The sequence below is a fragment of the Microtus oregoni genome, unplaced genomic scaffold, assembly GCF_018167655.1.
Source record: "Microtus oregoni isolate MIOR12 unplaced genomic scaffold, Mior012 000004F_ref0000308, whole genome shotgun sequence".
Taxonomy (NCBI): domain Eukaryota; kingdom Metazoa; phylum Chordata; class Mammalia; order Rodentia; family Cricetidae; genus Microtus; species Microtus oregoni.
Window position 1 is genome coordinate 9448440 of NW_024543063.1, and position 27982 is coordinate 9476421.

General features: G+C 45.1%; 1 protein-coding gene across 7 annotated transcripts; it reads right to left on the reverse strand.

The window, feature by feature from the left end:
- Window positions 1-5: 5 nt before the first annotated feature.
- Eif4e2 (eukaryotic translation initiation factor 4E family member 2) lies at window positions 6-27972 on the reverse strand. 7 transcript variants are annotated; one of them, XM_041650073.1, is made up of 8 exons: window positions 27863-27972; window positions 21934-22048; window positions 20398-20532; window positions 16084-16188; window positions 14461-14613; window positions 14228-14364; window positions 8006-8084; window positions 6-2347 (listed from the first exon to the last, which is right to left on the reverse strand). In XM_041650073.1, exons 1-7 carry the CDS (start codon window positions 27880-27882, stop codon window positions 8039-8041), a joined length of 711 nt encoding a protein of 236 aa, XP_041506007.1. In that variant the 5' UTR covers window positions 27883-27972; the 3' UTR covers window positions 6-2347; window positions 8006-8038. The 7 variants fall into 7 exon arrangements, with proteins under 7 accessions (XP_041506007.1, XP_041506008.1, XP_041506004.1 ...); XM_041650070.1 differs by lacking the exons at window positions 6-2347; window positions 8006-8084 and adding exons at window positions 12425-12687; window positions 24735-24812 and having other exon boundaries at window positions 27863-27920; XM_041650071.1 differs by lacking the exons at window positions 6-2347; window positions 8006-8084; window positions 27863-27972 and adding exons at window positions 12425-12687; window positions 24735-24809; window positions 27383-27842.
- Window positions 27973-27982: the final 10 nt, after the last annotated feature.

The window sequence follows — 27982 nt, forward strand, 5'->3', positions numbered from 1 at the left end:
GCTGATACGTTCCGTTTATTCCCGCAGTAGACAATCCTCTCAAAGTGCAACACTCCGCCAGTCTGTCACAGCCCCTGCTCCTTCCCCTCCAGCAAACACCTGGAAATTCATCTTGGCGCACTGACAAACTCCTCTGATGGACGAGTACTGCCACTGCCAGTGTCACAGGGAAAAAAAACACACACACACACAGACAAAGGACAAACAGAAAGGCTCTAAGAGGAGCAGGGCCATGAAGGCAGAAGGGAGAACAGCCTGAACATGACTTTCCCTTCCCTAGCAGCAATCATGCTGGTCACACTGGCTCCGGAGACCTCCACCTGTTTTGAGAACCGATGATACTGTAACCATAACCTTATGTGGTATCTCAGCCTCAGAGGCCCATGGAGACTTCTTCAGCTCCTCTGCAAAGAATGGGTGGTGTGGCTAGACTGGTCATCCGATTTCCCCTTTTAGCAGTTAGGCAGAGCACCTGAAGAACACTGGGCTGGAGATGGTACCTGACAGTGAGAACCCTCTCTCTAATGGGAGCAGGGCAGCATACTTTGGATGGGAGGGGAAAAGCCCAACTGTCAAATACTATAATGACCAAGAGGATGGGAAAAGACGAGCAGCTCTAGAAAACATAGGAGATTCAAATGTTTGAACAAATGAGATTTTAAAAAGGTAAAACAAAACATCTAACCACTAGGCCTCATTCATAAACGAACTGCACATGTATGCATGAACACACACACACACACACACACACACACACACACACACACACACACACGAACCAGAGATGCCCAAAGGAAGGCAAGTCCAAATGTCTGCTCTTTGGAATTTTTGAGGTGACCTGAGCACAGGCAAATGTGAAGGCCCTCTGCCTTAGCCAAGCTTCCAGAGGCAGCCTTTGCCTGAGCCCTTCACAGTCACCCCAGAAGGCATTCTTCAGGCTCCTGGAGTCTCACTCGTGGCTGGACGTCCTTCTTAGATGGCTTCACCCATAGCAGAAAGACCTCCCCTCTCGGGCCCTGCACTTTGGAAAAGGCATCCCCAGACAGCAGTGACTTGGGGGGGGCTCAGGAGCTGGAAAGCTGGAAGAGTCTGATGGATATAAGCAGCTGCTGCTATGGTCAGAACTCCTGGGACCATGGCTGAGGACCGGGAGGCTCAGTGCTGCTTTAGAGAGAGGCCTTAATTTAAGGCACTGCCATCTTGGCTCCCAAGAGCCCAGTACTCAGAGTTACTTGAAGCTGCTGTAGCTGCCCACTTCTTACTTGATCTTGGGTGCTCTTTTGAACTCTCTGGCCTTAGGCTCCCAGAGTCAGCTCACCCAGCTTCTCTGATGAGGACATGCCTGCAGGAGCCTTCTGGGCATTGGGGATCTGGACAGTTTGTTTACATCCAGGCATCGAGGACCAAAAGTCTTTTCCAACCACAGCCATCAAATGAAACCATCCAGCAAGGCTGCCATTTCTTCAGATGTCCATGTCAGCACTGTCGGATCTACACAGAGTGTAATGTGGCACCAACCAGCTGTCACTTTCTCCTCCACGAGGGACATGCAAGCCCTACAGACCACGCTCAGTACACAAGTCCCGCTCGTACGGGAGGCTGGGATTAGTCACTGCCCTCAGCTCCAACCCCACACGGGGATCTACACTTTAATCTAGCTTCTGACTGAACTGCATTCTTCTCCAGCTTCTCTTGCAGGGCAGATACCAGCAAAACCAGAGCTGCCCAGGATCATGGTTTAAGTGCTGCAGTGCCTAAGAAGGAGAGTCCCACTGAAGGGAACTGGAGGTGTAAGGCGCAAAGAACACAGAACCCTAAGCTGTTGTCACACCCTAACACACGTTCAGAGTGGTGGGCTTGGGGGAGAGGAACACACAACAACTTAACAGCAGAGCTGGAAGAGGCATTCGGTTCCTGGATGTGCAAGCATTCATAATACTGATAACGCTCAGCTTGGACTCAGCACAGGGCACATACATGTGGTCGGTAATCAAGTCCTTTGTACAGCAGGATGCCAAGAGGCATCTGGATAGCACACAGCAAGAAAATAGCTGCACTCCTGCACAGAACCCCATTAAAAAAGTGTTTGTCTATTACAAAGTCAGATTTTCCCCATTGTTTCCTGTTTTATAAAGTCAGCAATGCTGGAAGGTGTCTAGCAGAGTCCGTCTTCCAGGAATGAGTGCAGAAGGGGAGACAAGACTCAGGTAGAGCCCTTCAGTGAGCAGACAGAAGGACTGCCTGAGCCTCGCATCCATTTCAGACAAACACACAAACAGAAAAGGATTATTGCCAGCGTGTGCACTTTCACAATGTGATTTTTGTATTTCGAAAGCTTGAATTGTCCCTGAAAGAGAAAAAGGGAGAAAATAAGAGTATTCAATATATGGACCATCTAGATATAAAACACACACACACACACACACACACACACACACACACACACACACGGGAAAGGACTTGACCAGTTCTCCAGCTCTCCACACCCAGCCCTTCCCTGCCAGTCTAAAATCAAACAGCAGCATGCCTTCAACGTCCCCACAAAAACTGCCAGCTTTTTGCTTGGAAAGGCAAAAGGTTAGTAACTCCCTAATGCAGGTGAAATATTAATGCATGCACATTCTCACAATTGGACACTAGCTTTAAAAAGGGAGAAGCTTTCTGCTAATACGGAAACATCTCCAAGATCAACCAGCAATCTCTAGTACACAGCAGTGGGTACACAACAGCTATCTTCAGTGGAGGTGGGCGAGAAGAAAGGCTACATACATATTCATCTGCCTGGATATAATACTTTAAGGAACTCTGGGGGCTGGAGAGATGGCTCAACAGTTAAGAGGACTAGCTGCTCTTCCAGAGGTCCTGAGTTCAATTCCCAGTACCCACATGATGGCTCACAACCATCTGTAATAGGATCTGATGGCCTCTTCAGGCATGCAGAGCATTCATACATAAAATATAAATATAATATAGAATTTAAAAAAAGGAACTCTGGAACACACAAAGTCACCTAAGGTGGGACAACAGGGCCCAAAGGCAAGTGGGCAGGTGAAACAGGGAGGAGGAAGACACAATCAGCCCAAGCAATAAACAAACCCCACCCACCACAGCCCACCCAGTTTAAAACAGAACAGCATCTCCAGAGGGTGTGCCCTGCTACCAGCAGAAAAGCTTTTCCTGAAAGAGGAACATGGGATGTGGCCCCAGTATGGTCTTATGTGCCTTCTACTGGGTGCAGGCAGCCCTGACCACCGGTCTTGTCTAGAAATCCAGCCACAGCTCAGCAGCTCACATCACCTGAACCTCAAAATCCCATGGGTTTCCCTGGCAGGGACTTTAAGCTGCTGCCCTAGCCCAGAGCTTTGAGTTTAAATGCACCAGAAACTCTGAAACAAACTCTCATTTCTCAGACTTCTGAAGTCAATTCTTCTTCCATTAAAGGGTTGCTGTAGCACTTAACTGATCTTCCTTAACATTGCTACATGTAACTGGGCTTTGACAACTGGTCCAGAGTAAATCAACAACGAAGAGGGAATATGCTCAGGAAGCCACATGGCAGTTCTCTACTGCCACTGGCTACTGAAAACAAGCTGACAGTGACCAAGAGCCCCACTGTTCTATATGCCAAGAGATGGGTGAGCTGCTTGAGGGAACCGGGAAGAAACTGATATGATTTCCAAACTCCACTGGCCTTTCTCTAACTGACACACATGACCCTGTGGCTCACCTATCAACTGTTTGCATCTAAGCAGCTGAACACAAGGTTAATTGGCAACCATTGATTCCTGGAGCGTCACAAGAGGCCAGCAAAAGATGCTAAGGAACCTTAACCATGCCACAGAGGAGCACATGAAGAAGTGATGTTCAAAGGTTCTTTCTGAACTCTTAGCTGGTGTGCTATGTCACTAAGCCCGCATTTCAGATGACACCTTTTCTACATGTTCCACCTGCTAAACTGACCACAGGAAGTGTGCTCTGCCCCACTTCTTCCCTCTCAGAGCCGCCTCTGTGCCCAGACAAGGCTGGACAAAAACAAGTCTGCTCTTGGGAGGACAAACAGGAAGGCGGGGCAGTGGGAAAGTGACCAGACTTTCCAACTCAGGAAGAGAGACAGGACTGTCTCCTGGGTAAGGAGATGGGTAGCTGAGTCTCTGGATCTAGCACAGGTAGGGGGCAGGAAGAGGAGCTCAGGGAAATAATGATCAGCGCTGGGGCTGGGCCAGAAACGCCCTTCCCTCTGTGCAGGCCACTGGAGAGTTCTGCTCCACGCTCCTTCAACAATCAGGCAGTCTAGTTACTTCCCATCAGAGGCCTCTCTCTAGTAAGAAAACCTAAGCAGTCCTATCATCTGAAGGTCTGTTTGCAAGATGGAAAAGGAAGATTAGAAGAGCCATAACCCAGGAGCCTCTTCCCAGATTAATAGAAAAACAAAGAGCAATGAAGGTAGGTGGCAGGCTCTGCCAGGACAAGCTGAAGCAGGACGGCGGCAAGATCTATAGCAGTAGACCAGTCTTCCCCAAAGTAATTCTAGAATGTCTACTTTTTCCCTAAGAACTACATTCAGTCGGGTTCTGGCTATAGAACAAGAAGTTAGGTGACAGGAGAATAAGAAAGAAAGTGGTGCAGGCTGTCAGTGGCTTCTCCTGCACTTGTCCTTCTCCTTTACCTTTGTTTGCTGTGGGTACAGGCTCTCTCTATGTGATCCTTGCTGAATTGGAACTTGATATATAGACCTGGATGACCTCCTGCCTCAGTTCCCTAGTGCTAAGATTATAGGTGAGTGCCATACACCTATGTGTGCTTCTGCTCTTCTAAAACAACCACCAAAAACCAAATCAAACCAACCAATCACCCAAACAACGAAACATTAGCAACTAGCCCCCTGGCCATGATGTGGCGGTGTGTGACTGAGCGGTGTAGCCTGAGCATATGGACACCTGAGTACCCAGGCCCAGACCGAGAGGAAATCGGCAGAATTCTTATGAATTCAATTATATGGTCTTGATAAGATCTCAGAAACACCTGAGACTCCCATTCAAACTGGTTTCTAACTTCATAGTCCCAGTTACCTTGGGGAAACTACTGTCCAAATACTCCCAAATGACTTTCTAATTTTCTTTGCTTCAAAAGTCACTTAACTCAAGTTCTAACTTTGGGAACAGTGGGCTAAGGGAGGGGTTAACTCCTTGGGCAGAGGGGCACATCTCAGAAGGATGTGTTCCTCTGCAAGTGTCCATCTCTGCACTTGTGCCAGTGGTAGCACCAAAGTGACTCTGGGTCCTCAGGTGAATGCTGCCCCCTGCAAGTCTCTGTTCACCGTGACCTGCTACCCTGAATACACCTGCCTCATCCCTGGCTATCCATGGGCTACCCTGGTGGGTGGTTTTGCCGCCTTCTTCTCTCCTTGAAGAGTTGGCACAGTTGTAAAATCAAGGTTCAATGGGAGTGAATTTTAATCTCGTGTCTTACTAAACAATCATGACAGCGGCCCTGACAAGCTACACACACTCTTGTTCTGTCCATGCTAGTCCAGTGATCAGGTAGCCAGGGTCCACTCATCAACCTAGTGTATGTTCATTAAAAGCCACGGCTGCATAATCAAAGTTAGAGAAAATAGTCTCAGTATGTGTAAACATGTAACATATAAACATAGCAAGTAATTTGGGGAAAATTACAAGTTTAAGATGTATGCACGTATGGTTTTGTTTTTTGAGACAGGATCATGTAGCACAGCTTGCTCTGTAAGGGAAAATGACCCTGAACTCCTCATGCCCTTGTTTCTGTCTCCCAAGTGCTAGGGGCATATATATGAGTCATCATGTTCATTATTTTGGAGTGGGGGCAAGGGTTATACTATGTGGCCCACTCTGGCCTTTTCAGTAATCCTCCTACCTCTGCCATGTTGGGACTAAGGTGCCACCCTGTCCAGCTAGGATTACCTAAACAGCAGTTTTTCTATCAATTTTCTTTACAGATCATGATCCATTTGTATAGGAAAATAGCAAAGCAAGAAAGGAGCAGGAGGCTAAGATGCTGTGTGGCAGGTGTCTACATCTTGGAACACCTCTCTCATTGAAAGCAAGATCCAACCAGTAGAGATGGACTATGAGGTCTTTTCAAGTTTGTTACGGTACTGTGATGGGCGTTTTGGATTTCAGTTAGAATGTTCCTCACAGACTCCTCCTGAACCATCAAGTGCATAAAGACACGGAGGACTACAAAGAGGAATATACAGTAGTGATCACGCAAAAATATGACTCTTCCAGACAAGTCAAAGGTATTTCACTTGGAAGAATTTAGAGTCTGCGAAAGAAGAAATCATTTAAAGTTTCTAGTTTAAAGAATTTAGGGCTGGGCGGTGGTGGTGCACGCCTTTAATCCCAGCACTTGGGAGGCAGAGGCAGGTGGATCTCTGGGAGTTCGAGGCCAGCCTGGTCTACAAGAGCTAGTTCTAGGACAGGCTCTAAAGCTACAGAGAAACCCTGTCTCGAAAAACCAAAAAAAAAAAAAAAAAAAAAAAAAAAGAATTTACACCCCCCACCTGCCCCTGGGCTGGAGGCAGGGGAGGACACACAAGATTACAACATAACCCAGGTAGGCCTTGAATTCACATGTAGGTCAGGTTGGTCTCAACTCTTAGCAATCCTCCTGCCTCAGCTTTCTAATTGCTAAGAGTGTAGGTGTGAATCACTATGACTGATCAAAACTCAATTTATAACAGAATCAAGCTATTAAAGTCGGGGTGAGGAGAGGGAGCTCAATGTGGTAGCTCATGCCTATAATACAACCCCTCAGGAAGTGGAGGTAGGAGGATCAGGGGCTCAGGGTTATCTCAACTACACAGTGGGTTCAAGGCCAGTCTGGGCTACATGAACCCTATCAAAACAAAACAAGAGCTGGGAAGATAGCTTAGTAGGCAAAGTGCTTGCTGTACGAACATAAGAACTTGAGTCTGGATTCCCAGAACCCATAAAAAGCCAGGCAGGATGGTGCAAGTCTGTAATCCTCATGTTCCGATAAGGAAGGCAGAGTGAGTAAAATCTCTTGCAAGCTCTTGGGGTATGCAATGGCGAATAACAAGAGACTCTGTCTCAAACAAGGTGGAAATGAAGGCAGACAGCCAAGGTGTTGTGTACACACACACACACACACACACACACACCCTACCCACCTCCTATTTTTTAAAAAAAAGGGAGCTGGAAACACCATCCATTTTCAGGAATCTTGCAACTAGTCCTCCTAGATCACACCACACCACGCAGCACCCAGACTTGTAGTTGCCTGCTTCTACTCCCCACAGTGTAACTTCGTTTAGCTCATCTGAGAGTGGCAGGTCTACTTTTCTGGAAACCTTCAATCCTTCCTGGGGCAAGAGGACTCTTGAAGCAGCTACTGTAGAGGTTCATGGTGCCTGACGTCTAAGTGAGGAAAACAATCTTCTCCTTTCAGCTAAACTTACCCCGTTCCCTCTTCTAGAGACCCACATGGACTAGACACTCTCTTGATGAACTGCAAATACTCAGGTAGGCAGACCCTGGAGTGGGCCCAGCCTTCCCTACTCTGGGGTCCATCTCTGTCATATCACCATGGTCATAACCCTGAAATCCACCTGTCTGCTGACTTTCATCGTGGAAACCAAATTTACAACACTGTTTCCTCACAACTGACAGATGGCAGCAGCAAATGAGAAACATACCTCTCACCTAACCCATACTGGGGCCTGTGGAACGGTCCCTTAGCTACAGAATATTGGGAGATGGCTTAAAAATGGCCATAGATGAACAAAATAGGACGCTATGGTGCAGTTACTCTCATGAAAAGTTACCATCTGAAGAGAGCTCAGATCTGTTGGTGCACAGAGCTAACTGGGAGCAGAAGCGGGAAGTCTGCTGACCTGAGACACAGGACCCAGGGAGGCAAATGGGAAGGGCATCCCCTTGGGAAGAGGGCTCCTATAGCTGAGAGGTAAGTCATGGGGTTACAGAGAAGGTAGACAAGGCCCTACCCTGAGTGTGAGAGACAGAGGGGGAGCGTCCGATCAGCGGCCGCTGCTGTTCACCAGGCCATGAAACTCCTCCCAGGCCCTGGTAAACCAGAGACAAAAAACAACAGCACATTCAGGTCAGACGCTTTGAACAGAGAGCAGACACCATCAGCCCACCTCCCACTTCGACACCCTCCATGCTGACTGGAAACACAGAGAGCTGGGTAGAGTGGTGAGGTCTCAGCAGCTTTCTTCTTAGACCGACAGGCAGCTGGCATTTTTGGCTTGCTTTCCTTAGGAAGTCTAGCCTTCACTACCCCCTGAGGACTTGCCAGTGTTCCTTCAACAGGGGCAAAGGGGGGCCACTGAGGTCAGAGTTGAAGCTCAGCCATGCCCACAAACATGTCCATCTTGCTTCAGCAAGGGCACCTGTCCCTGCCTTTGCTGCACTGGGTCCATGAAACAGGTAGTGGAAGAAATGTTTCTTCATTGGGCCTGACCCTGAGGGTAAAGCCAGGGATCCACCAGAATTATCACTAAAGACGCAATCCAGTTATAGATCATGTTCTCTGTTTTCACCTTTCTAACCTTCTAACCTTTCTAAACTTGAGATGCTAAATATGTCAGAGTCTATCTGATTCTGAAAACACCCATGTAAGTCCTATCTTTAGAATTAAGATGTGTGGGTCATGGCAGCCAACATTTCCAGTTAACACAGCCCATTACAACCGCATGCTGATTAACACATTTTGGTGAACATAATTTAGAAATGTGATTAGGAAGGAATTAGAAGTGGGAATGGAGGGATGCACACTCAGCTCACAGCACAGCCAGTATTCCACAAACAGGTCGCCAGGCGCTGCTGCACGAAAAAGGAGACTTTAGATCCTCCAGAGTTCTGGGATCTCTCCCCACCCCATTTTCTCTCGCATTTTTGTCCTACCCACTTATCAGTTTGAAAGCAGTGATTGTTCTAGGCACTATATATCACACTTAATGCCAGTCTAGAGTTTGCTAATGTAGACCACACTGGCCTCAAACTCAAGAATTCTGCCTCCTCTATCCCCCTATTGCTGGGATTAAAGGCTGTACTACCAGCCCAGGCAACTATTTTTTTTTTCTTGGTTTAAGGTAGTAACACTACCGAGTGACAATACATCATGCCCCTCACTATACATTTAGTATTATAAGTACTAAAATATATTTCATTACCAGGCACTATAGGCAGTTTTTCTCTATTAAAAAAAAAAAGGAATGGGGACCTGGGTAAAGTGGGACACACCTTTAATCTCAGTACTTGGGAAACAGGATGGTGGATCTCTGTAGAGTCTTGAGGTCAGCTGGTCTATATAGTAAATTCCAGGGTGACCAGGGCTACATTGTGAGATCACGTCCCAAAACTAAGTAAAGTTATTAAGGACTACGTAATGTCTGTCCCAGTTTCATCAGTATTTTCCCTCTGCAAAATAGCAGTATTTATGTTTTCCCCCAGAATATTATCAAAGCTACTAGTTTATGAGAACTTACTCAAAGGGAAATCTAAGGCTATTTAGGAAGCATGCCAGAACTTGTCGGCTCCAAGCTTTGTGGAGACAGTGATGAGCTGTACTCTGGGTCCCTAGGGGACACTGGAGAGCTCCACTAAGGGTGAAAACTCAATGCTTGGACAGTGACCTGGGAACTTCTCTAACAGCAAGATTTAACTTCCACTGTAAGTAACTTAGAGGTCAGCAGGGAATTACAGAGCAGGATTGAAGTCCATCACATTTTTTCTTTTGTTTCCAGAAGGCTCCATCCTTCCTACACTTGCCTAACAACAGATCACTGGGTGAAGATCTGGAGATCCTTCCAGCACACTCAATAAACTAAGCTCAGACATGGAGACTCTGGGTTTGGAAACTTCCTTGCATGGACTCAGGAGAAATATTAACACTTGGCGTACTTACTCTTACTCTCAAAGGCCAACCAGATGGGACTTTCTAATTACTTTCCCTTCCCCTGGCATCCCAAGTACATTAGGTAACATCAAAACTTCCTTCTTTAAAGTTATCCTAAAAATTGTTTTATGCTTCGAGCATCTAAAAACAAACAAACCAGAGATTAATGCAGCTGACTGGGAATTCTAAGCAGATCCAGTGACAGCAACTGATCCCATCTCATTTAGCAGAAAGCAAATTCTCAGAGGGACCTCATTTATGTGTAAGTCCATGCCTCCCTACCCATGCCCAAAGCCTACAGGCACCACTGCCTTGTTCTCAGCCAGCCCTCAACACCTAGAAAGGGGTTCAGCCACCTGCTAAACTGGGCACAGCATACAATGCAAGGTTAGGCAGCCATTAATCTAAAGTGGCCCACTACCACCAAGTTATGACTGAACTATGACAGAGTGAGTGCGCTGGCCCTCATATGCATATTAAAGTCCAATGCTGAAATATACAATGACAGCCAACCAGGTAAAGTAAGTCTCTACATTTGGCCTGTCTCTCTCTTTCTCCCTTATTCTGCAGAGAAATCCCATCAGTCTTCTCCAGCACTGTGCTCCATTATGGGAAGAAGGCCCTTTTGCTATTCCAGACCAGATGCACAAGAAATCAGTGCGGCAACTCCAAAGAGCAATTTTCTCACAAGACAATGCTGTCTGTGTTAACTACCTTTAGGACAGCAGCACCCTGGTGGCCCCAGAATTCTGGCTGCTATGAATTTTCTCCTCAAATAGAGGATGAAGTGAGCCATCTGATGTGAGGACCCAAACCTATGAAAACGCAAATCTACTTCATGATGAGGAGCCATGAGCTAGGCATAAACTGGGCACGGTGGCACACACCTCTAATCCCAGTACTCTGATGTGAGTTGGGGGCCAGTGTGGACGACATGGCAAGTTCTAGAGCTGTGACCTGGCACAAACACAAGTGAGTAAGCTCTGTCTTTCTTAGGGATAGTGAGCAGCACAAGGACCAAGCAAACAAGCTTGTCTGTGGGGCAATGCTGCAGAAAACCACAGCAGGCAGGTGATCAGGGAAGGCTGGAAAGACACACAGGTGACAGACACTAGAAATTGGCTGAAACACAGAAGAGAAAGCTGGGGTAATGCTTGAGTGAGGAAGCTGAGCAACTCCTAAACACATGCCCTTCACTCTTAGCTGCCCTCATCTCCAGAGGACGTGGGAGACAGCCATTACTGCTGGTGTTCTCGAGTCTCAGCAGACGCTGGGAGCCACAAGGAAGAGACCAAGGCAGCCGTGCTGACACCTCACCAGTGGCTGGCACCTGAAGGGGTCTCACCTCAGTCTGCTGCTGAAAGGCACCAACTCTGGAAAGTGGCATCAAGCTTATTTGCTGGCACAGCTATAATGCACACGTACCCCACAGTGAAAGATAGGTCGAAGGCCCAAGAAAGCCAGTGTTTGACATGTGCTCAACAGACGACAGGCTTTCTGCATCCCAGCAAATCTCCTTTTTCTAGATACGTCAATTTGGAGAACGTGATGAAGCAGCACTGGCACGAACATTTCCAGAACACAGAGTCTAAGGTCTCACTGTGTGTTCTGTGGACTCCTGGGTCACACAAAGACCAGGATTAAGTCAGCCAGCTGGTATTAAGGAGTGTGCTGCTGATAGACTGGACGAGGCACTCTGGAAAACTCAACCTTGTAGTTACTTCCCACTCAAGCAACAAAAATGCTTTTTAATTTTTAGTTTTGGGGGTAGCTAACAAAGCTTGCTGAAACTTTCCATGCAGAGTAAGGCCTGAAAGCCAAGCTGCATACACACATAAGCAAAGCCATAGTACTCACAAGGCAAGTGTACATTCAGATTACCTCAGGGGTAAATTTCCCCAAGATGAAGGCACCTTCTTACACTAGAGCTGGCACAGTAACTCTGGGCTAGGAGGAGGAAGGAAGGGCTCTCACCAAGCAAGACTACCAAAGAGAAAGACAATCTACTCTGCAAGGAAAGGGAGGAGGCTGCCAAGCGGCTTTGGCACCAGAGAGAATACCCCATTAGCACAAAGCAAAAAAGTATGTATGTACAGCCACAGACAGACAGAAGCAGGGCTTTAGCTCCAAGCAAGAGATTTCTATGAACTAAAAGCAAATGGAAATTAGCAAAGAAAAGCCAAGAATACCCCTTCTCCAACCTTAAGAGACTTTCAAGCTGGACCTGAACTCAGCGGCTACTCTGGGCCAGCCATCGGTCTAACTGGATGGAAACTAATACACTTGAGCACCAGGCAGTCGGGGCTTACTTTGTTAGATGTCACCTCCTTATGTCACACCGCAAGAGTCCAAGAATAAAATACCATATGACTACACAATAGGCTTGTGGATTCCCTGAATGGCCCTGCATAGAGAAGTCTGTGTGCCATCCCTTGGTAATGGTGACAGTCAATCCAAAGGCCACATCTTGATGCACCATAAAGAGCAAGAGCATGAGACAAGCTGGTTTAGCACCATTTATTTGTGATCTCAGCTGTTGTTGGAGCTGCTGCTGTCAGCCTGTTCTCAAAGCATAACATGCTCTTCCGTTCCTCTTGTCCAGGACAGAAGGGTCTTCCAGGTGGCACGCCAACAGAACAAGAGACTCCGATGATGCCAGCTTCAATGATGGTGCCATCCAGAGAGGGAGAGTGTCATGGCACATTCAATCGCGGCTTCCAGAGGTTTTGAAAAAGGAGCCTTTGGGGGCCCAGCCTGCCTGGCATTCTAGTGGAAGTGCAAAAGGTAGCTCATTGGGAGAGGAAAGAGAGTGGGGAGCAAGGGAAAGTGACATCTGGGTCTTGAGGAGGGTGTTACAGCTGCAGGGCAGGAGTCCCAGAGGCTCTAAGTCCTGGAAGGACTTGTTCATGGGATTTTATAAGTCAAGATGAATTGCCTCCAGGTATCAGAAAGGGAGAACAGTGGGGAGTGAATGGAACGACCCTTTCCTAACCAGGTTAAAAGGGAACCTAGCAAACAAGAATCCTAGGGAAAGATGCAGACCTTTAAAGCTTGGACTAAACCTGGCAGGAGGGCAGACACTAGTCTATCCTGCAGCAGAGAGTAAGACAGACTACTCTAAGAAAAATAGCAGTGATATAGGATTGCTGAGACAAGCAACCAGGTCCATAGATGGGAAATGAGTGCTGGTCGCTCCAGTGAGTCAGAGCTAGCCACTGGATATCAGACCAATTCCCATGGCAGTACTCCCAGTTAAAAACTGGCACCTAGTTGGTAGAAGCAAACTCCACCCACAACATCCTATGTGAACGCATAGGAAAGAGCCTCACATAGTATCCCTGCTGAATACAACTACTGGCTCACTATTAGTTTTGAACAGGAACGACATGATTATGACATTGTACTAATGATGACAGCAATAATACTTGGCCCTGTAAGTAAGAGCTTTCTTGCTCTAATGACCCTTAGTTATAAAGATTAAACCAGCCTTACCACGCCTTACTATTTATTCCTGTATTCTTATCTTATAGCTGGAGAAACTGAAACAGAGAGGTAGAGACTTGCCAAAGGCACATACTGACTCAGGGCCACAGGAGACAATAAACATAAAGAGACCTGACTCCTGGCTGGCTTTCCATCCTCCTTTGAGACAATCTGTCAGCCACTTCCCTAACCTATTCATAATGACCTGAGTTTATCTCTGTCACTAACCCTGAAGGAGCAAGCCCTTACCAGTGATTCCCAAAGTAGACAACACTTATTGTCTTCTTTGTCCTATGACTCTACCTTCCTTCCTTCCGTTCTCCTTGCTCACAATCTACCCTACTTCCTCTAGACTTGAGTTCTAAACATAGAAAGTAGAGTCACCATCCCTGATAAGAAGTCAATCTCCCAAGACAAAGAAAACAGACTAAAGCTAACAGGTTAAACAGACATGCAAAGGTGGGGTCAGGGTGGGCAGGGAAGAGGAGTTTATTATTCAATCAAATTGTCTTTAAAAACAGCCATTAAAAAAAAAAAACCGAACCTCTGAAAGAGCTTTGTCTTTCATTTTAAAATAGTGGTTAGCATAGGAAAGATAAGACAGCCTGTAAAAATGAAGCCAGCCCAGGCAGGAAAACTGGGGTTCTGCTTCACAACCCCTCACAGTAGGTCCTTGGAGCCTCACTAACAAGAACTTCAGCAAGTGGCCAAAGCCCTACTCCACAAGTCAGTGTCATGTATGACCACATGTGTCTGGGCCCAGCTATGGAGCTACTTCTGCTAAGCTCAGGGACCTATCCCCCCCAAACCCCCCAACACGTACTTGATGCTGTCGGTGTGAGTTTTGTATTCCATAATGGTGTTGGGAGGTAGGTTAAGCACGCGCCGAAGAGTATCCCGGATTCGGGCTGTGGTTGCTTGGTCACTGGCGGTCTTATTCCATATAGAAATAATGTCCTCCTAAGGGAGGAACAGAATGAATTATCAAACCACCAGAAGCAGCAATGAGAGTAGCAGTGGCAACACAAGAAAGAACACAGGCCTGGGCTGACTTACCTGAAAGCGGACAGAGACCACAGCCCCGCAGATCTCCTCCCCAACCATGAATTGCTCCCCCAACATGGCCAGGATTAGATTTTCCCAGCAGCGAGATGCTAAGCCCTTCCGAAGTCGAATAATCCACTTGCCACCATTTTTATTTGCATCATCCTATAGAGTGAGAGAAAGCATCGAGGTGAATACTGGTCCACAGTGTCATCTTTGAATACCAAAGGAACATCTCTGAAGACCAGGGCAGTCTGGTCACATTCTAATTCAACATTACTTCAATATCATTGAGAAACGAAATAGGAGGGAAAAAGGCATCCTTGATCTAAATCACTTAGAACAACAAACTAATTAACTAACTAACTTACTAACTAACTAAATCTTTTAAAAAGAATTCACTTTTGCCAGAACAATTATTTCAGGAACCCAAGTGAAATAATGTCCCATTTTAAACACAGACCATAACCACCATTTGCTAAAAGCTGACTGTCACTAAGTATCAAGTACACAGACAAAAGTTCAGATCTTAACACAGACACAATCTAGTACAGACAGACAACAAATTACTCACAGTCACACAGTCTAACGAGTCTTACTGTAATATGCACACACGACAGTGAGAGCATATGGCTAGAACCCTCAGAGGAAGCACACATGCTGGTCGTGAGGAAACACTTAACATGTAAAGCAGGTGAAGAATGCTGAGGGCACTGGGAGAAATATGTCTCGGAGTCAGGGATATGTGAACAAGGGCTGACTGCAGGGAAGGAAAGATTTTGATATCTTCTAGAACATTTCTCCTCCTAGAAAATACTCTGGCACTAGAACATGTGTTGCGCAAGAGTGCAGTTAAGTAACAGCTCTGCAAAGAGATCAGAGCTCACCTCTGGGTCTGCTGTTACCAGCTTTTTCTTACCTCTTTAATCTTCTACCTACTAAGCACGTACACATAAACACAAGTTCTATGGGAACAAGAACATTTTAAAAAGCTTTTTACCCCTGTAACAACACCATTTAAGTGACAGAGCCTATGATGGTCTCAGGAATGGTCCCCGGAGGCTCATATATTTGAATTCATAGTCAACAGGGAGTGGCACTTTTTGAAAGAATTAGAAGGATTAAGAAGTGTGGCTTTGTTAAAATAAGTGTGTTTCAGGGGTTAGGGGGTGGATGTTGGGGTTTCAAAAGCCCATGCCAAAGCCAGTGTCTCAGTCTCTCTCAGTTTCTCTCTCTCTCCCCCTCCCTCCCTATGGATCAGGATATTCAGCTACTGTTCCCCAGTGATTGTCTGCATGCCATCATGGTCTCCGCCACTATAATGCCCTAAACCTCGGAAGCTGTAAGCAAGCCCCAACGAAATGCTTTGTCTTATAACAGTTGCTTTGGTTATGATGTCTCTTACAGCAATACAATAGTAACTAAACTAGCACCATCTTTAAAAGTCATCCTGCAGCCACAACCCAAGAATACATGCAATTGCATCAATGCCTTTTCCTAGAGGTACAGACTTCCAAAATTTATCAAATAATGTTACAGCTTCAAGAGAAAACTTCAAAATGGTTTTCATTTTGGTAGGGCTTAAATTAGAAGAAGAAAACAAAAAGAAACAAATCTGCTCTCAAAAGTCCTCACCTCCCACATAGGTTTAATTCCTTCTTTGAAGAGATGAAAGTCACTGTGGCCTGTCAGGTCCCCAGGACGTACCATGTGGCTGTAAAACTTCCAGAACTGCTCTACCTGCAGAAAGAAGAGCCAAGAGTACAAGAACTTTTTCTCTTCTTTGCATGAACACAAAGCTGTGTTACTTAAGAAGAGAAACATGGGAGACACTGCCCCAGCTATCTCCTCTGGGGGGGCACACTTTATTTGGAGTAGGGTAGAAAAAAGTCTATCATATACTGTATTTGTTTTGAGACATGGTTTCTTATTTAAGAAACTATGTCTGGCTAATACAGTTTAATCAAAGGAAAAAACAAAAGAAAAAGGAAACAAAAATACAACATACAACACTTTGAAGATAAACTCTGTGGATGGAGAGCTGGCTCAGGGTCAAGTTCACTCGTTGACCTTCCAGAGCACCCAGATTCAATTCCTAGTACTCACAGGGCAGCTCTCAACCACCTGTGATTCATAGTCCCAGGGGATCCAATACCCTCTTCAGACTTCTTTGGGTATTGCACACATGTATTGCATAGATATACGTTCAGCCAAACACTAAACTAATATAGATAAAATAAACCTAAAATCTAAAAACAACAATAAAAAACCTTGGTGAAAAATGCTGGTCTCAGCCAGCAGCAAGTCGCATCGACATACCTCCTGCCACCATGCAGTAACAAAACCAGCTTTTTGCACAACTGAAACCCTTCTGTATAAGGTATGTCAATTACCACAGGGCTGCACTCGCCTACTCATAGAGCCAAATCTTACTTTTTTCTTTTTCTTTAAACAGGGTCTTTCACTGCAGCCTAGACTGGCCTAGGGTTTCTATTCCTCCTCTCAGCTTGAAAGATTTTTTTCTCCTTGATTTACCTTAAACTTCTGAAGAAAACTAGATTTCTATTTTTCTTTCAAATGTATTTATGCACTTGTAATTCACCAGTATTCAGGAGTTAGGGGTTTGGGATCATCCAGATGAAACTATATAGTGAGACACTGCCTCAAAAACAAACAAACAAAAGGGCTGGTGCTCAGTGGTTCACTTCACGGCATCCACACTAGGTGGCTTACAACTGCCTATAAATACAACACCAGGAATCTGATGCTCTCTTCTGTAGACACTCAGCAGGCATACACATACACACACACACACACACACACACACACACACACACACACAATTTACAAACAGTAACAACAACAAAAAACCCAAATCACTTATACTCATCATTCTGGTCCCGTGATCTACAGAGGCCACCTGTAGGCACTGGCAGTAAGGAGGCACTTTAGGAAGTGGAGACATGGACAGTTACTACTAGTAACTATCAAGACCACACTCAAGAAATTGTGTAGCAGGAAACAGGTACTGGCAAAAATTCAAGCCCCTGTTAAATCTAGATAGCAAGAGAAACTGACTTATCACATGAAATAGTTGTTTTCTCCAGCTGCCTTCCAGAATAGAACATGTGAAATGTCTTCTATATTTCAAAGTCAGAACTAATGCCATCTACAAGATTTTAAAGCAATACTTCATCTCTGCAACTGCTAGGTCTATCTGTACATACAGTAATCTGGAATATTAAGTGGTCATACACATATAGTGAGCACTAATCTAAGCTTTTACTCACCCTAACAGTTGAAAAAACTAAGTAAGCTCATGAGAACCAAGGCTTACTGTGAACTAGGAATGGAAGGATGTGGTGGAGACAAAATATATTAATTTCTTAGGCAAGAATTATTTGATGGTTAGGTCTCCAGATCTTATAGACCAAATATACAAACTTGTATCCAAGCCAAAAGAGAGATAAAATAAAAAAGCTTAAGAAATAGCATTAAGGGGCTAGAGAGAGATCTCAGTAGTTAAAAGCATATACTGCTCTTCCTAAGGAGCTGATCCGATTCCCAGCACTCACATCAAGTGGCTTTTAAGTGCTTATAACACCAGATCCAAGGGGACCGATCTGACACCTCTGAACTCTGTGGGCACCTGCATTCATGTGCACACACTCCCATAAATAAAATAATAAAAAGAAATAGCATTAAACTTTGAAAGATGTCTTTTTTTAAAAAAAAAAAAAAGATTTTTATTTATTTATTGGTTTTTTTGAGACAGGGTCTCTCTGTATAACAGCTCTGGCTGTCCTGGAATTCACTTTGTACATCAGGCTGGTCTTGAACTCACAGAGATCCGCCTGCCTCTGCCTCCCGAGTGCTGGGATTAAAGGCGTTTACCGCCACCACCACCTGGCTAAGATTTTTATTTTTAATTATGTGCGTGTGTGTGTCTGTATGTGTCTGTGTACATGCCCTCAAGCTGGGAGCTGGCATTACAGGAAGTAGGGAGCTATCTGACATGGGTGCTGGAAATGTGGCTTACAGCTGCCATTCCTCAGGAAGCTGAACAAAAGAATCACAAGTTCCAAACCAGACTAAGGTCTAGCAAGACCCTGTCTAAAACAAACAAAATCACAACTTGTGCTGGTGCCTGGCTCTGTGATAGGTGGATTCCCACCTTCTCAAATGTCTGATGAGAAAAGGAGCTGCAACGACTCCTAGAGGTCTTTTCTGAGTCACTGAGCAGTATTTTTGGCTTGAAGTGGAACTTTTGAAAAGCCATCTTTTTGGGCTGGAGAGATGGCTCAGTGATTACGAGTATTTGCTGTGCTTCCAAATGACTAGTTTGACCCCCAGCACCCACAATAGGAGGCTCATAACCACCTGTAACTCCAGTTCTACTGAATCCAATGCCCTCTGAGGATGCTTACAAGTATGTATGCATATATACACATACACATAAACAACAGTAAAAAAAAATAACCTTTAGGCCAGATGTGGTGGCAGAAGCAATAAGATCTTGGTGAGTTCAAGGCCAGGCTGGTCTACATAGTAACTTCTAAGTCAGCATAGTTAGACTCTGTCTCAGGAAGAAAGGGAGGTGGGGAGAGAAGGAGAGGAAATGGGGGGGAAACAAAAAAACCCCAAAACCAACCAATCAAACAACACTGGAGCTACTGCTTTGGATTTGAAAAAGGATTCGTTATCATTATTTCTCTGGGAGGGATTATTACCATAGGCCATTTCTTTCTTTTAGGTTTTTCATTGGGACAGGGTTTCTTTGTGTATCCCTGGCTGTCCTGGAGATTGCTTTGTACGCGTGGTTGGCCTCCAACTCAGGGATTCAATTGCCTTCTCCTCATGAGTGCTGAGATTAAAGACATGTGCCACCATGCCTGGCTACAAACCATTTCCTAAGGCCGTGGATTATGACAGCAGACTTTAGGCTGTATTACTTGTCCAGTGAATACTGAGGGTATTGATGGCAAAACTCTTAATACCACAAGGAAAGAAAATAAAAACAAAATCTGCTTGTTTCCTTGGGGTAAACTCACATTTCTTTTTTTACAATTTTTTCTATATAGGAGAGAAAAATGCAAGACATAATTACAGTTATTCCAAACTAATTTAACAGAACCCTGAATGAAAACGTTTTTCCCAGTTCTTTCTCTGATCCTCCTGTTTAATCAATTGTTCCTAACATAGCAGCTGTCACAGTACATGGAAACTAGTCTAACATTCCCACATAACAGATAATCAAAACTTCTCTGATGGCTTCTGTGTTAGAAATAAATGGATAAACTGGATGTGGCAGTTCACATCTGTAATCCTAGAATTTGAGACAGGGCTGTGGCAAGCTCCAGGTCAGCTGGGTTACACAGCAAGACCCACGCTCAGAAAACCGATTCTGCACACAGACTGAACATAGGGGTGCAGGAGAATCTCTGTTGAACAAGACACACTGGAATTAGTTGTATGTAGTTAAGGTCTCTGAACTTACAGATGTAGTAAAGAGCCAGGAGCAAAGGTAAGGGTGGGCTGGGGTGAGAAGGAGCCCGAGCACTCTGTAGTGATGGCATCCACAAATTTATCAGAATTTAATTTCATGAGGACAGATACCCTATACAATAAAACTGTGTCTCTCCTATAACAACTCTGTATATAAGGACTCAATAAATACCTGCTCAAATAAGAAACTTCAAAATAAACACCCCCCTTTCTTTTTTATTATTTTGCATTATGCCTTTCTGATCAAAGCAACCATTCCCATATTTAGATTATTTAAATGTTACCTGTGGATACTAAACCTAAGAATTGAACAGGATCTTAGGAGTGCAAGCCAGTCTAGTAAGGAAACCAGAATGTTTAACAGGTTACTAAGCTAGTAGACAGTGACAGAAACGCAGGGACAAGTACCATGCCAATGAATAGTCCACTAGACTAAGTACTCACCGAGGCAAAGGTACCAATCTGCTTAATGTTCTGCTCATAGCTCTGTGAGCTGGTGGGACGGCCGGGGGTTCTCCTAGAGTACCAGAAGGTGTAGTTGTATTGCAGGGGATGTTCTGCTGGTCCAGGGACAACAGCCTGGGAAGTCCAGAAGGTAAGTTAATTCATGGCATTTGTCACAAGGATATGAGTCCAAACACTTACTGTATTGCCCTTTTCATAAGATTTAGTTTTTTTGTTTTGTGTGTGTGTACACATGCACATGCACGTGCATGCACGTGGATTGCTTGCGGAGGCCAGGAAAGGGCTTGTAATTATTTGGCATGGGTGCTGAGAATCAAACGCTGGTCTTCTGTAAGAATGGCAAGTGCTCCTAACTACTAAATCATCTCTTCAGCACCTTGTTTTTTTAAATTACGATTATTTTTCTTATCATGCATACGTGTGAAAAACTAAATGTGGGAGTATGCATGCCATGGTGTGTCTGGAGGTCAGAGAACAATTTTCAGAGTTGGTTCTTTCCTTTTCTCTGTGGGATCCAAGGACTGAACTCAGATGGCTTGAAGCTAATGAGCCATTTCTCTGATTCTTAATAAACACGTTACAGTGTTACACTGACTTGACATGATGTTACAGATCTTTTTTTTTTTTTTTTTTTTTTATTTTCGAGACAGGGTTTCTCCGTAGCTTTTTGGTTCCTGTCCTGGAACTAGCTCTTGTAGACCAGGCTGGCCTCGAACTCATAGAGATCCGCCTGTCTCTGCCTCCCGAGTGCTGGGATTAAAGGCGTGCGCCACCACCGCCTGGCGGTGTTACAGATCTTTAATTCTAGCACTGGGAGGCAGAGGCAGACAGATCTGTGAGTTTGAGGCCACTTAGGTCTTTTACTCCCTAAGTTCTCTCTATCCCAAGTCACTTTTTAATGTGTACTACTGCTGACTGAGGAGTCTAAAATAGCAATGTGTAGGATTGAATTACTGAGCGGCCTTTAATGAAGCACCAGTTGAGAACCTTGACTCCCCCATCTCACATGAGAATACTGTAAAGCAACTCCAAGACCCACAATAGAGAAAGTTCTAAGTTCCAAAATTAACTCTATAGTCATTTCACTATTTAAATTTTTTAAAACTTGTAATTATAACTGCATACTAAGGATTCACGGTGACATTTCCATATATGCATCTACCAGGCTCTGGTCACACCTAGTGACCCATGCACTCTTTGCTACCCTCTTCTGTCCTCTCTATACCTTTCCCCTGTGTTCAGTGCTAAGAATTGAATCCCAAGACTCACAATCCTTTCGTGTCTCTGTAAGTATACTTGTGGTCACGAGAGTGTGCACATGTATGTGCATATGCACAAGAGCACATGGAGGAGGAAGTCTCTCCAGCCCCCTCAACCTTTTATTTTTAGAACAAATCAAAGGTCCCAAGAGTACCCGCCATCAAGTTCCTCTGCCATCTTTAGATACAGACTCCAGGAGACAACCAAGGCTTACAGCTAAAGGTAACTACACCCGAATTACAGCCCAAAACGTACCTTCCTCTTGCCGCTGCTCTGGTTCTTATCTCGTTCTGTTTTTTCCTTCTCACCATCTTTCTGTGTGCTGTTTTCTTCATTCTGATCATGGTCTCCACTGTCATCATCTTTTAAGCTAAGTGGAAAAGCAAATTAATGTCATTCCATGACTAAACTAATCTTGTTACCTAACAAAACTATAAGGCCACAGAACTACCATGTAACTAGCCCAAAGTCACTCAAATCACAGGCCTATGAGATGTATCTGTGAAAAGGGCAAAAGGGGAGAACTAAGCAATAACTACCATTAAATTAGCTAACCTGTGATCCCCAACCATCAACCACCAGTCTTTCTGGTTCCCATCAGCAGCATAACAAAGCAGTTAAAAGGGTGGTTTTTGTTGTCAAGAATAAGTCAGTAATGAGAATTTCTGGGCAAATAATTCCTTTGACATCTGAAAGTTAAAAACTTGCCCATCTACATATATTGCTCATCCTCTCCTTCCCACCTCTCTCCTAAGTCTTAGGTTTATTTTCTTCTCCAGTCATTTAATTAATTATCAATTTCTAAATGGGTCCAACACAAATCTTTCCTGTTTTCTAAATGTGACTCTGTTATTTAACCTGTATTAGTAAGACTCTCAATTGTCAGCTTCTATTACCTATCCTCTAGAATAAAGTACAACACCAACAGTTTTTCAGAAGACTTTAGAAGCTGAGTCATGTCCAGTGCCATAGTCCTCTCCTCCCCAGCAAGCTTTCTCTATGACAAACACCTCGCCTCCAACCCAAGGAGCCATTTCCTCCCTGACTGTTTCTTTCTCAAGTCAGAGGGTTTCTAAAGATCTATTTATTTGTGTGTTTGAATGTTCTGTCTTCATGCACACCAGAAGAGGGCATCAGATCCCATTACAGATGGTTGTGAGCCACCATATGGTTGCTGGGAAGTAAGCTCAGGACCTCTGGAAGAGCAGCTAGTGCTCCTAACCACTGAGTCATCTCTCTAGTCTGAGTAAAAGGGTCTCTTCAGAGTAGTATCATACACCATCTCAGTATCACTGGCACTCAAAACAAGATGACACTGACTAAAGGTTAAATTAAAAAAAGGAGGAATGAAAGTGTTCTTGTCTCATAAGCTGAGTTAAATGTGAAAACACCTAAGACCCACCAGATGCAGACAAAATCAAACAGGTTAGGGCAAAGATAGGAGCACCATTTGCTTAATTTGGTATGATAGCTCAGTAGATAAGGACATCTGCAGTCCTGAGTTCAATCCCTGTAACCTACATCCTGGAATGAGAACCCACTCTGCTAAGTTGTCCTCTGACTTTTATACATATACTTAAAAAAAAAAAAAAGGAGAAAAAAATAGAACTCATAGCTGGGCGATGGTGGCACATGCCCTTAATCTCAGCACTTGGGAGGCAGATGCAGGTAGATCTTTGTGTTCAAGGCCAGCCTGGACTACAGAGTTCCAGGACAGCTGCAGAGGAACCCTGTCGCAAAAACAAAAACAAAAACCACACAACATACAAAAACAAAACACGAAGAGAATAGCATTCACTCTAGAATTAGACCCTTCACCCATCTGTTTTCTCCTGGATCACTTTTGGGCTATATGACAGTATATACACATAAACAGAATTGGGTATTTTCAAGACAGTTACCAGAAGCTACTTTTATAGCTTCCTACATCATCCTACACAGAGGATGTTTATGTCTATTTATTTATTTATTTATTTATTTATGTCTATTTATTTATTTATTTATTTATGTCTGTTTATGTCTACACAGAGACATAAACATGGTGTACAGCACTGTACATTTGGAAAGTGGTAGGGTTTTTGTCTATAAAATCTTTAATAATCGACACATAAAATACACCTAAATAGTAGCATGGATGAGCTAGCTATGTTGGGGTGCCTGCTCTGCCCATGTGGCAGCCATATTGTAGGGGATACTCAGGTAGCCACTCCCTGTGATACAGACTCCCTATTCCCACACTGGTCAAGACCCAACTAGGTAAGGCATAGGAGCAAAAGGCAGTTCAGTCTGCCTAATAACCTATTCCTCTCTACACTGATTTTATCAAGGAGAGCAAAGACCAAGGATTTAGACACTGAGGCAGCTATAGGGTCCATGAAAGAAGCAAGACTTAGAGCAAAAGAAGGGGTAGCCAGTTCGAGAAAGGGAATGGAGAAGGGAACTGATGAGCACGGCCATCAGAAGCACCATCAGTGCTCATGAACTTCCTTTCTTGAGTAAACTTGTATTGTTTAGCTCCCTTTTCAAAATGAGCCTGACATGGACAAAGGTCTGTGGATTAAAAATTACCAATATTAACCAAGTATCTCACTAGCTACCAGAGTGCCAGTCCTCCAAGAACTGTGGAGATAAGGCATACAAAGCCTTAACCAGGTGCAAAGGCCTATTCTGTTTCCATGTCCCAAAGCATCTTCTGCTTGTTACCAATGAACCCCTTCCACTCCCGCTGTGTCCCCCTAAGTGCAGTTCCCTAATCTCTGCCCACCCTACCATGTTTAGCATGTAGTCATGCCTCCACTGCTGGTTTACTGCCTTTCAGGACTAACTTTCAGGACAACATTCTCTACTCTCTCCCAATATAGGCTAAATCAAACTCCCCAGTTTTGCTCTTAATACAAACAAATGTATTTGTCTTAGCTGTACTGTCAAGACCAATCAAGAACTCTTCTGAGGGCACACCCTAGAGATACATGCACTTTTGTTTTCTTTTCTGCTGCTAATCTCTACTATAGCCTGAGGCTCCTTCATTACGTTTTTGGTTCAAGAAAGACAGTCACCTAGGATCTCCCATTTTTGCCAGCTCCAAGAAAAATGTTATGTTCTTTTCCTTTTTAGTGGTTTTCCTTCAGTCACTACTAGGAAACAGAAAACAAAAACAAGTCAGAGAAAAAAAAAACAATGCTATTATCATTCTGATACCATCTTAGACTCCTTTCTAAGCCAGCAAATAGGAACCTTAATGGACTGACTTCATTTTGCGTCCTCATGCTCTGGCCTTTGTTTTAGTTTTGGTGAGGCTGATAGTAGACCCCAGCACCTCCTTCATGGGAGGCAAGGGTTTCATTTCACCAATGAACGACAGAAACAGTCCCAGTACTTTTCTTTTTCGGTTTTATGAGATAGGATCTCTGTGTAGTCATGGCTGTCCTAGAGCTCACTATGTATACCAGGCTAGGAAGAGCTCACAGATATACATCTGCCTCTGCCCCCGAGTGCTGGGATCAAGGGTGTGGTGCTACACCACACCTGGCCTGCTTCTATTTCTTGAAGAAGTTGTTAACTAAATAACCCACTCTCTGTGCCTACACCTAAGGCAAAAGTTTTACAACCAACTTTTCAGAAGCTGCTATTCCAGGCTTGAAGCTGGATTTGAGCCAAGGAACAGTCACACTGAAACAGCAGCACTCCACAGACTGCCCAATTTATGTCCAGACTAAGTGTCAAGCTTCTGTTTAGGTATTTCCCAACACCTTCTGAACTAGGCTTAATTCTGTGCAGGTAAGAACTTGATCTAATTCTCCACTATACCTCTAGCATCAGACACAAAACAAATATGTTGAATTAACAGATCTCCAAAATCAAAATGATATCAAATTGGGTGGTTTAGAAACACTTAATAGGCCAAAAGCTAATAATAGAAAGGGTCTGTTAAAAAATGGACCAAATCAAGCCTGGCATCTAAAAATGCAGGATCTGAAAACCAAGTTTATCATAGTTGGTACTATAATTCTTGAGAGAGCATCTTAGGGTTTTACACATTAATAACAAGAAAGGCTACTAGCCTGGTGGTGGTTGCACACGCCTTTAATCCCAGCACTCGGGAAGCAGAGGCAGGCGGATCTCTGTTGAGCTTGAGGCCAGCCTGGGAAATTTCAGAAAATGTAATAAAGCATGCAGACTCCAGATATGGAACAATAGACTACAACCTGCAGGGTTTCATGTGAGAACCCGAAATGACAAAACCAAAACTAGGGGCTAATTGCTAATTGCAAATTTCAAATGAAACCAAGCTTTTATTTATTTATTTTTCTGCAAGTTAGAAGGCAGGTGTTAAAAAGACCCACTCCTTAAAATAGCTAATAGTTACAAGTATTTAAAGCCACCCAGCAGAGTGTTGATCAAGGCACCATGAACAAAGCTGAGCTGGGCCTTTAGGCTATCTTGTACTAGTTACTTAGCCTTGGGGAGCTTAAGATCTCTTCTGCAGAGTTATCATAAAGGCAGTGGGAAACAGAGGACAACATGATACATATAATAGGAAAGCAGAAGGGGGAAACCAACTAGATGGGGATCAGTTAGAGGAGAGAGACCATGGGGAGTACAGTAGGGGGATAGGAAAGAATGAGAACAAAGTACTAATACATAAGTATGAAGGAGTCATAACAGAACCTGTTACTTTATGCTAACCTAAAAAAGCTTAAAAAAAAAAAAGGTTAGAATGAGAATCGCCCCATTGGCTCACACATTTGAATGCTTTGTCACCAGGGAGGGGAACTGTCTGAAAGGATTACAAGGATTAGGAGGCATGGCCTTGTTGAAGGAGTCCTAAGGTGTCTTAAGACAGTGGCCATTGTAACCACCCTTATCTGAGACAAATGGCCCAAAAACTATTTTCTTGGGATGCAATTTGATTTGCTCAATTAAGAAAAGGAAGGATGGAAAGGCTGCAGATCGGAAACTAGGAGCTGCAGGACTTAGGACGGGAGGCCAAGAGGGTTGCTCTCCTGCTGGGCTTAGCAAAGCAGCAGGCTGGAGAAAGCGAGAGTTCCCTCAGCCACCGTGAAGAGCTGTGAGGAGCTGCCTTGCCGGCTGGCATCCCAGTACTGCCTGCACACCAGAAACACTGCAGCTTCTCCACCTAAGGTGGTTCCACTTGACCCTCACACCTCGCTATCAGCATTTTGCACAAGGACCTCTAAGCATAGTAGAGTGTGCTCTGCTCTTTTCAGGTGGGTTCTAACCACTAGGGAACTTAGAGCAAGAGTTCAGAGTGGGGAACTTTTGTACTGGCAAAAACATTTGGTGGGCGCAGAGCTGAAAAATGTAGGCCTCTGAAAACATTAAACAAGGAGGGAGCGTTACAAAAAGGAGCACTACGGAAAGGTACAATTCTTGTGAAATACTAATTTAAGTGCTGTTAAATGAAAGGAAAATTATTTTTAAATGCAAAAAGACATCATCATTAAGAGGGGAATGCTCCTCCCCAAACAGTTTTATATTTCTTCTCTGTACTTCCCAACTGTTCGGAGCTGGAATTAGGGATGAGAGTGGGGACTTGGAAAGAATGCAGCAGTGGGCAGCCCCCTAAGAGTTGGAAGATAGGAACTAGGGAGGGGGTGGGGCTGGGGAGGAAGCAGAAAGGATCTCAGATGAAAAGCATTCCGTACTCGAGAGGCCACAGTACTCAGTGCGGCTGCCCCATTACCTCATCGCAGCTGCCCAACGCTACGACACGGGCTCTGTTACAGTCCCCGCTTGCAGAAGACAAAACCGAGGTTCAGAAGGGAGAGGTGACCTTCCCAGGACGCGGAGCAAGTGCGGGTGGGAAGCCGCGTTCAGACAGAAGGCAGCAAGGCTGCGGAAACAACCGAAGCGCCGAGGTCCCGCCCCTCCACGCCGCCGGCAGCCCGCACCCACCAGGGCGGGGCGTCCGAAAAAAAATCTCCTTCCGGGCGGTGCGGCCTCCCCTCCCCCGGCCCGCGCCGCGCCGGGGTCCGGCGGCTCAGGGGTCCCGGCGACCTCGGCCGCGCTCTCCCGGCCCCGTCGGGCCCGCGGGCGCAGGGAGGCTCGGGCCCCGGCGGCCCGGGAGCAAGCGGCTCGGCTGAGTGCGCGCCCGGCCCCGGCGGGAGCGGTCCCGGGGGACGGTTGGGGGAAGGGGCCCCGGGGGCGGCCACGCGTCACTCACGCGTCGAACTTGTTGTTCATCCTCTCGCCGCCGCTGTCGCCACTGCCTCACGGAGTGACTTCCGCTCTGCCTGGTCCCTTCGTCAAGGGCCCGGCTACTTCCGGTTGACGAGCCGCTTAG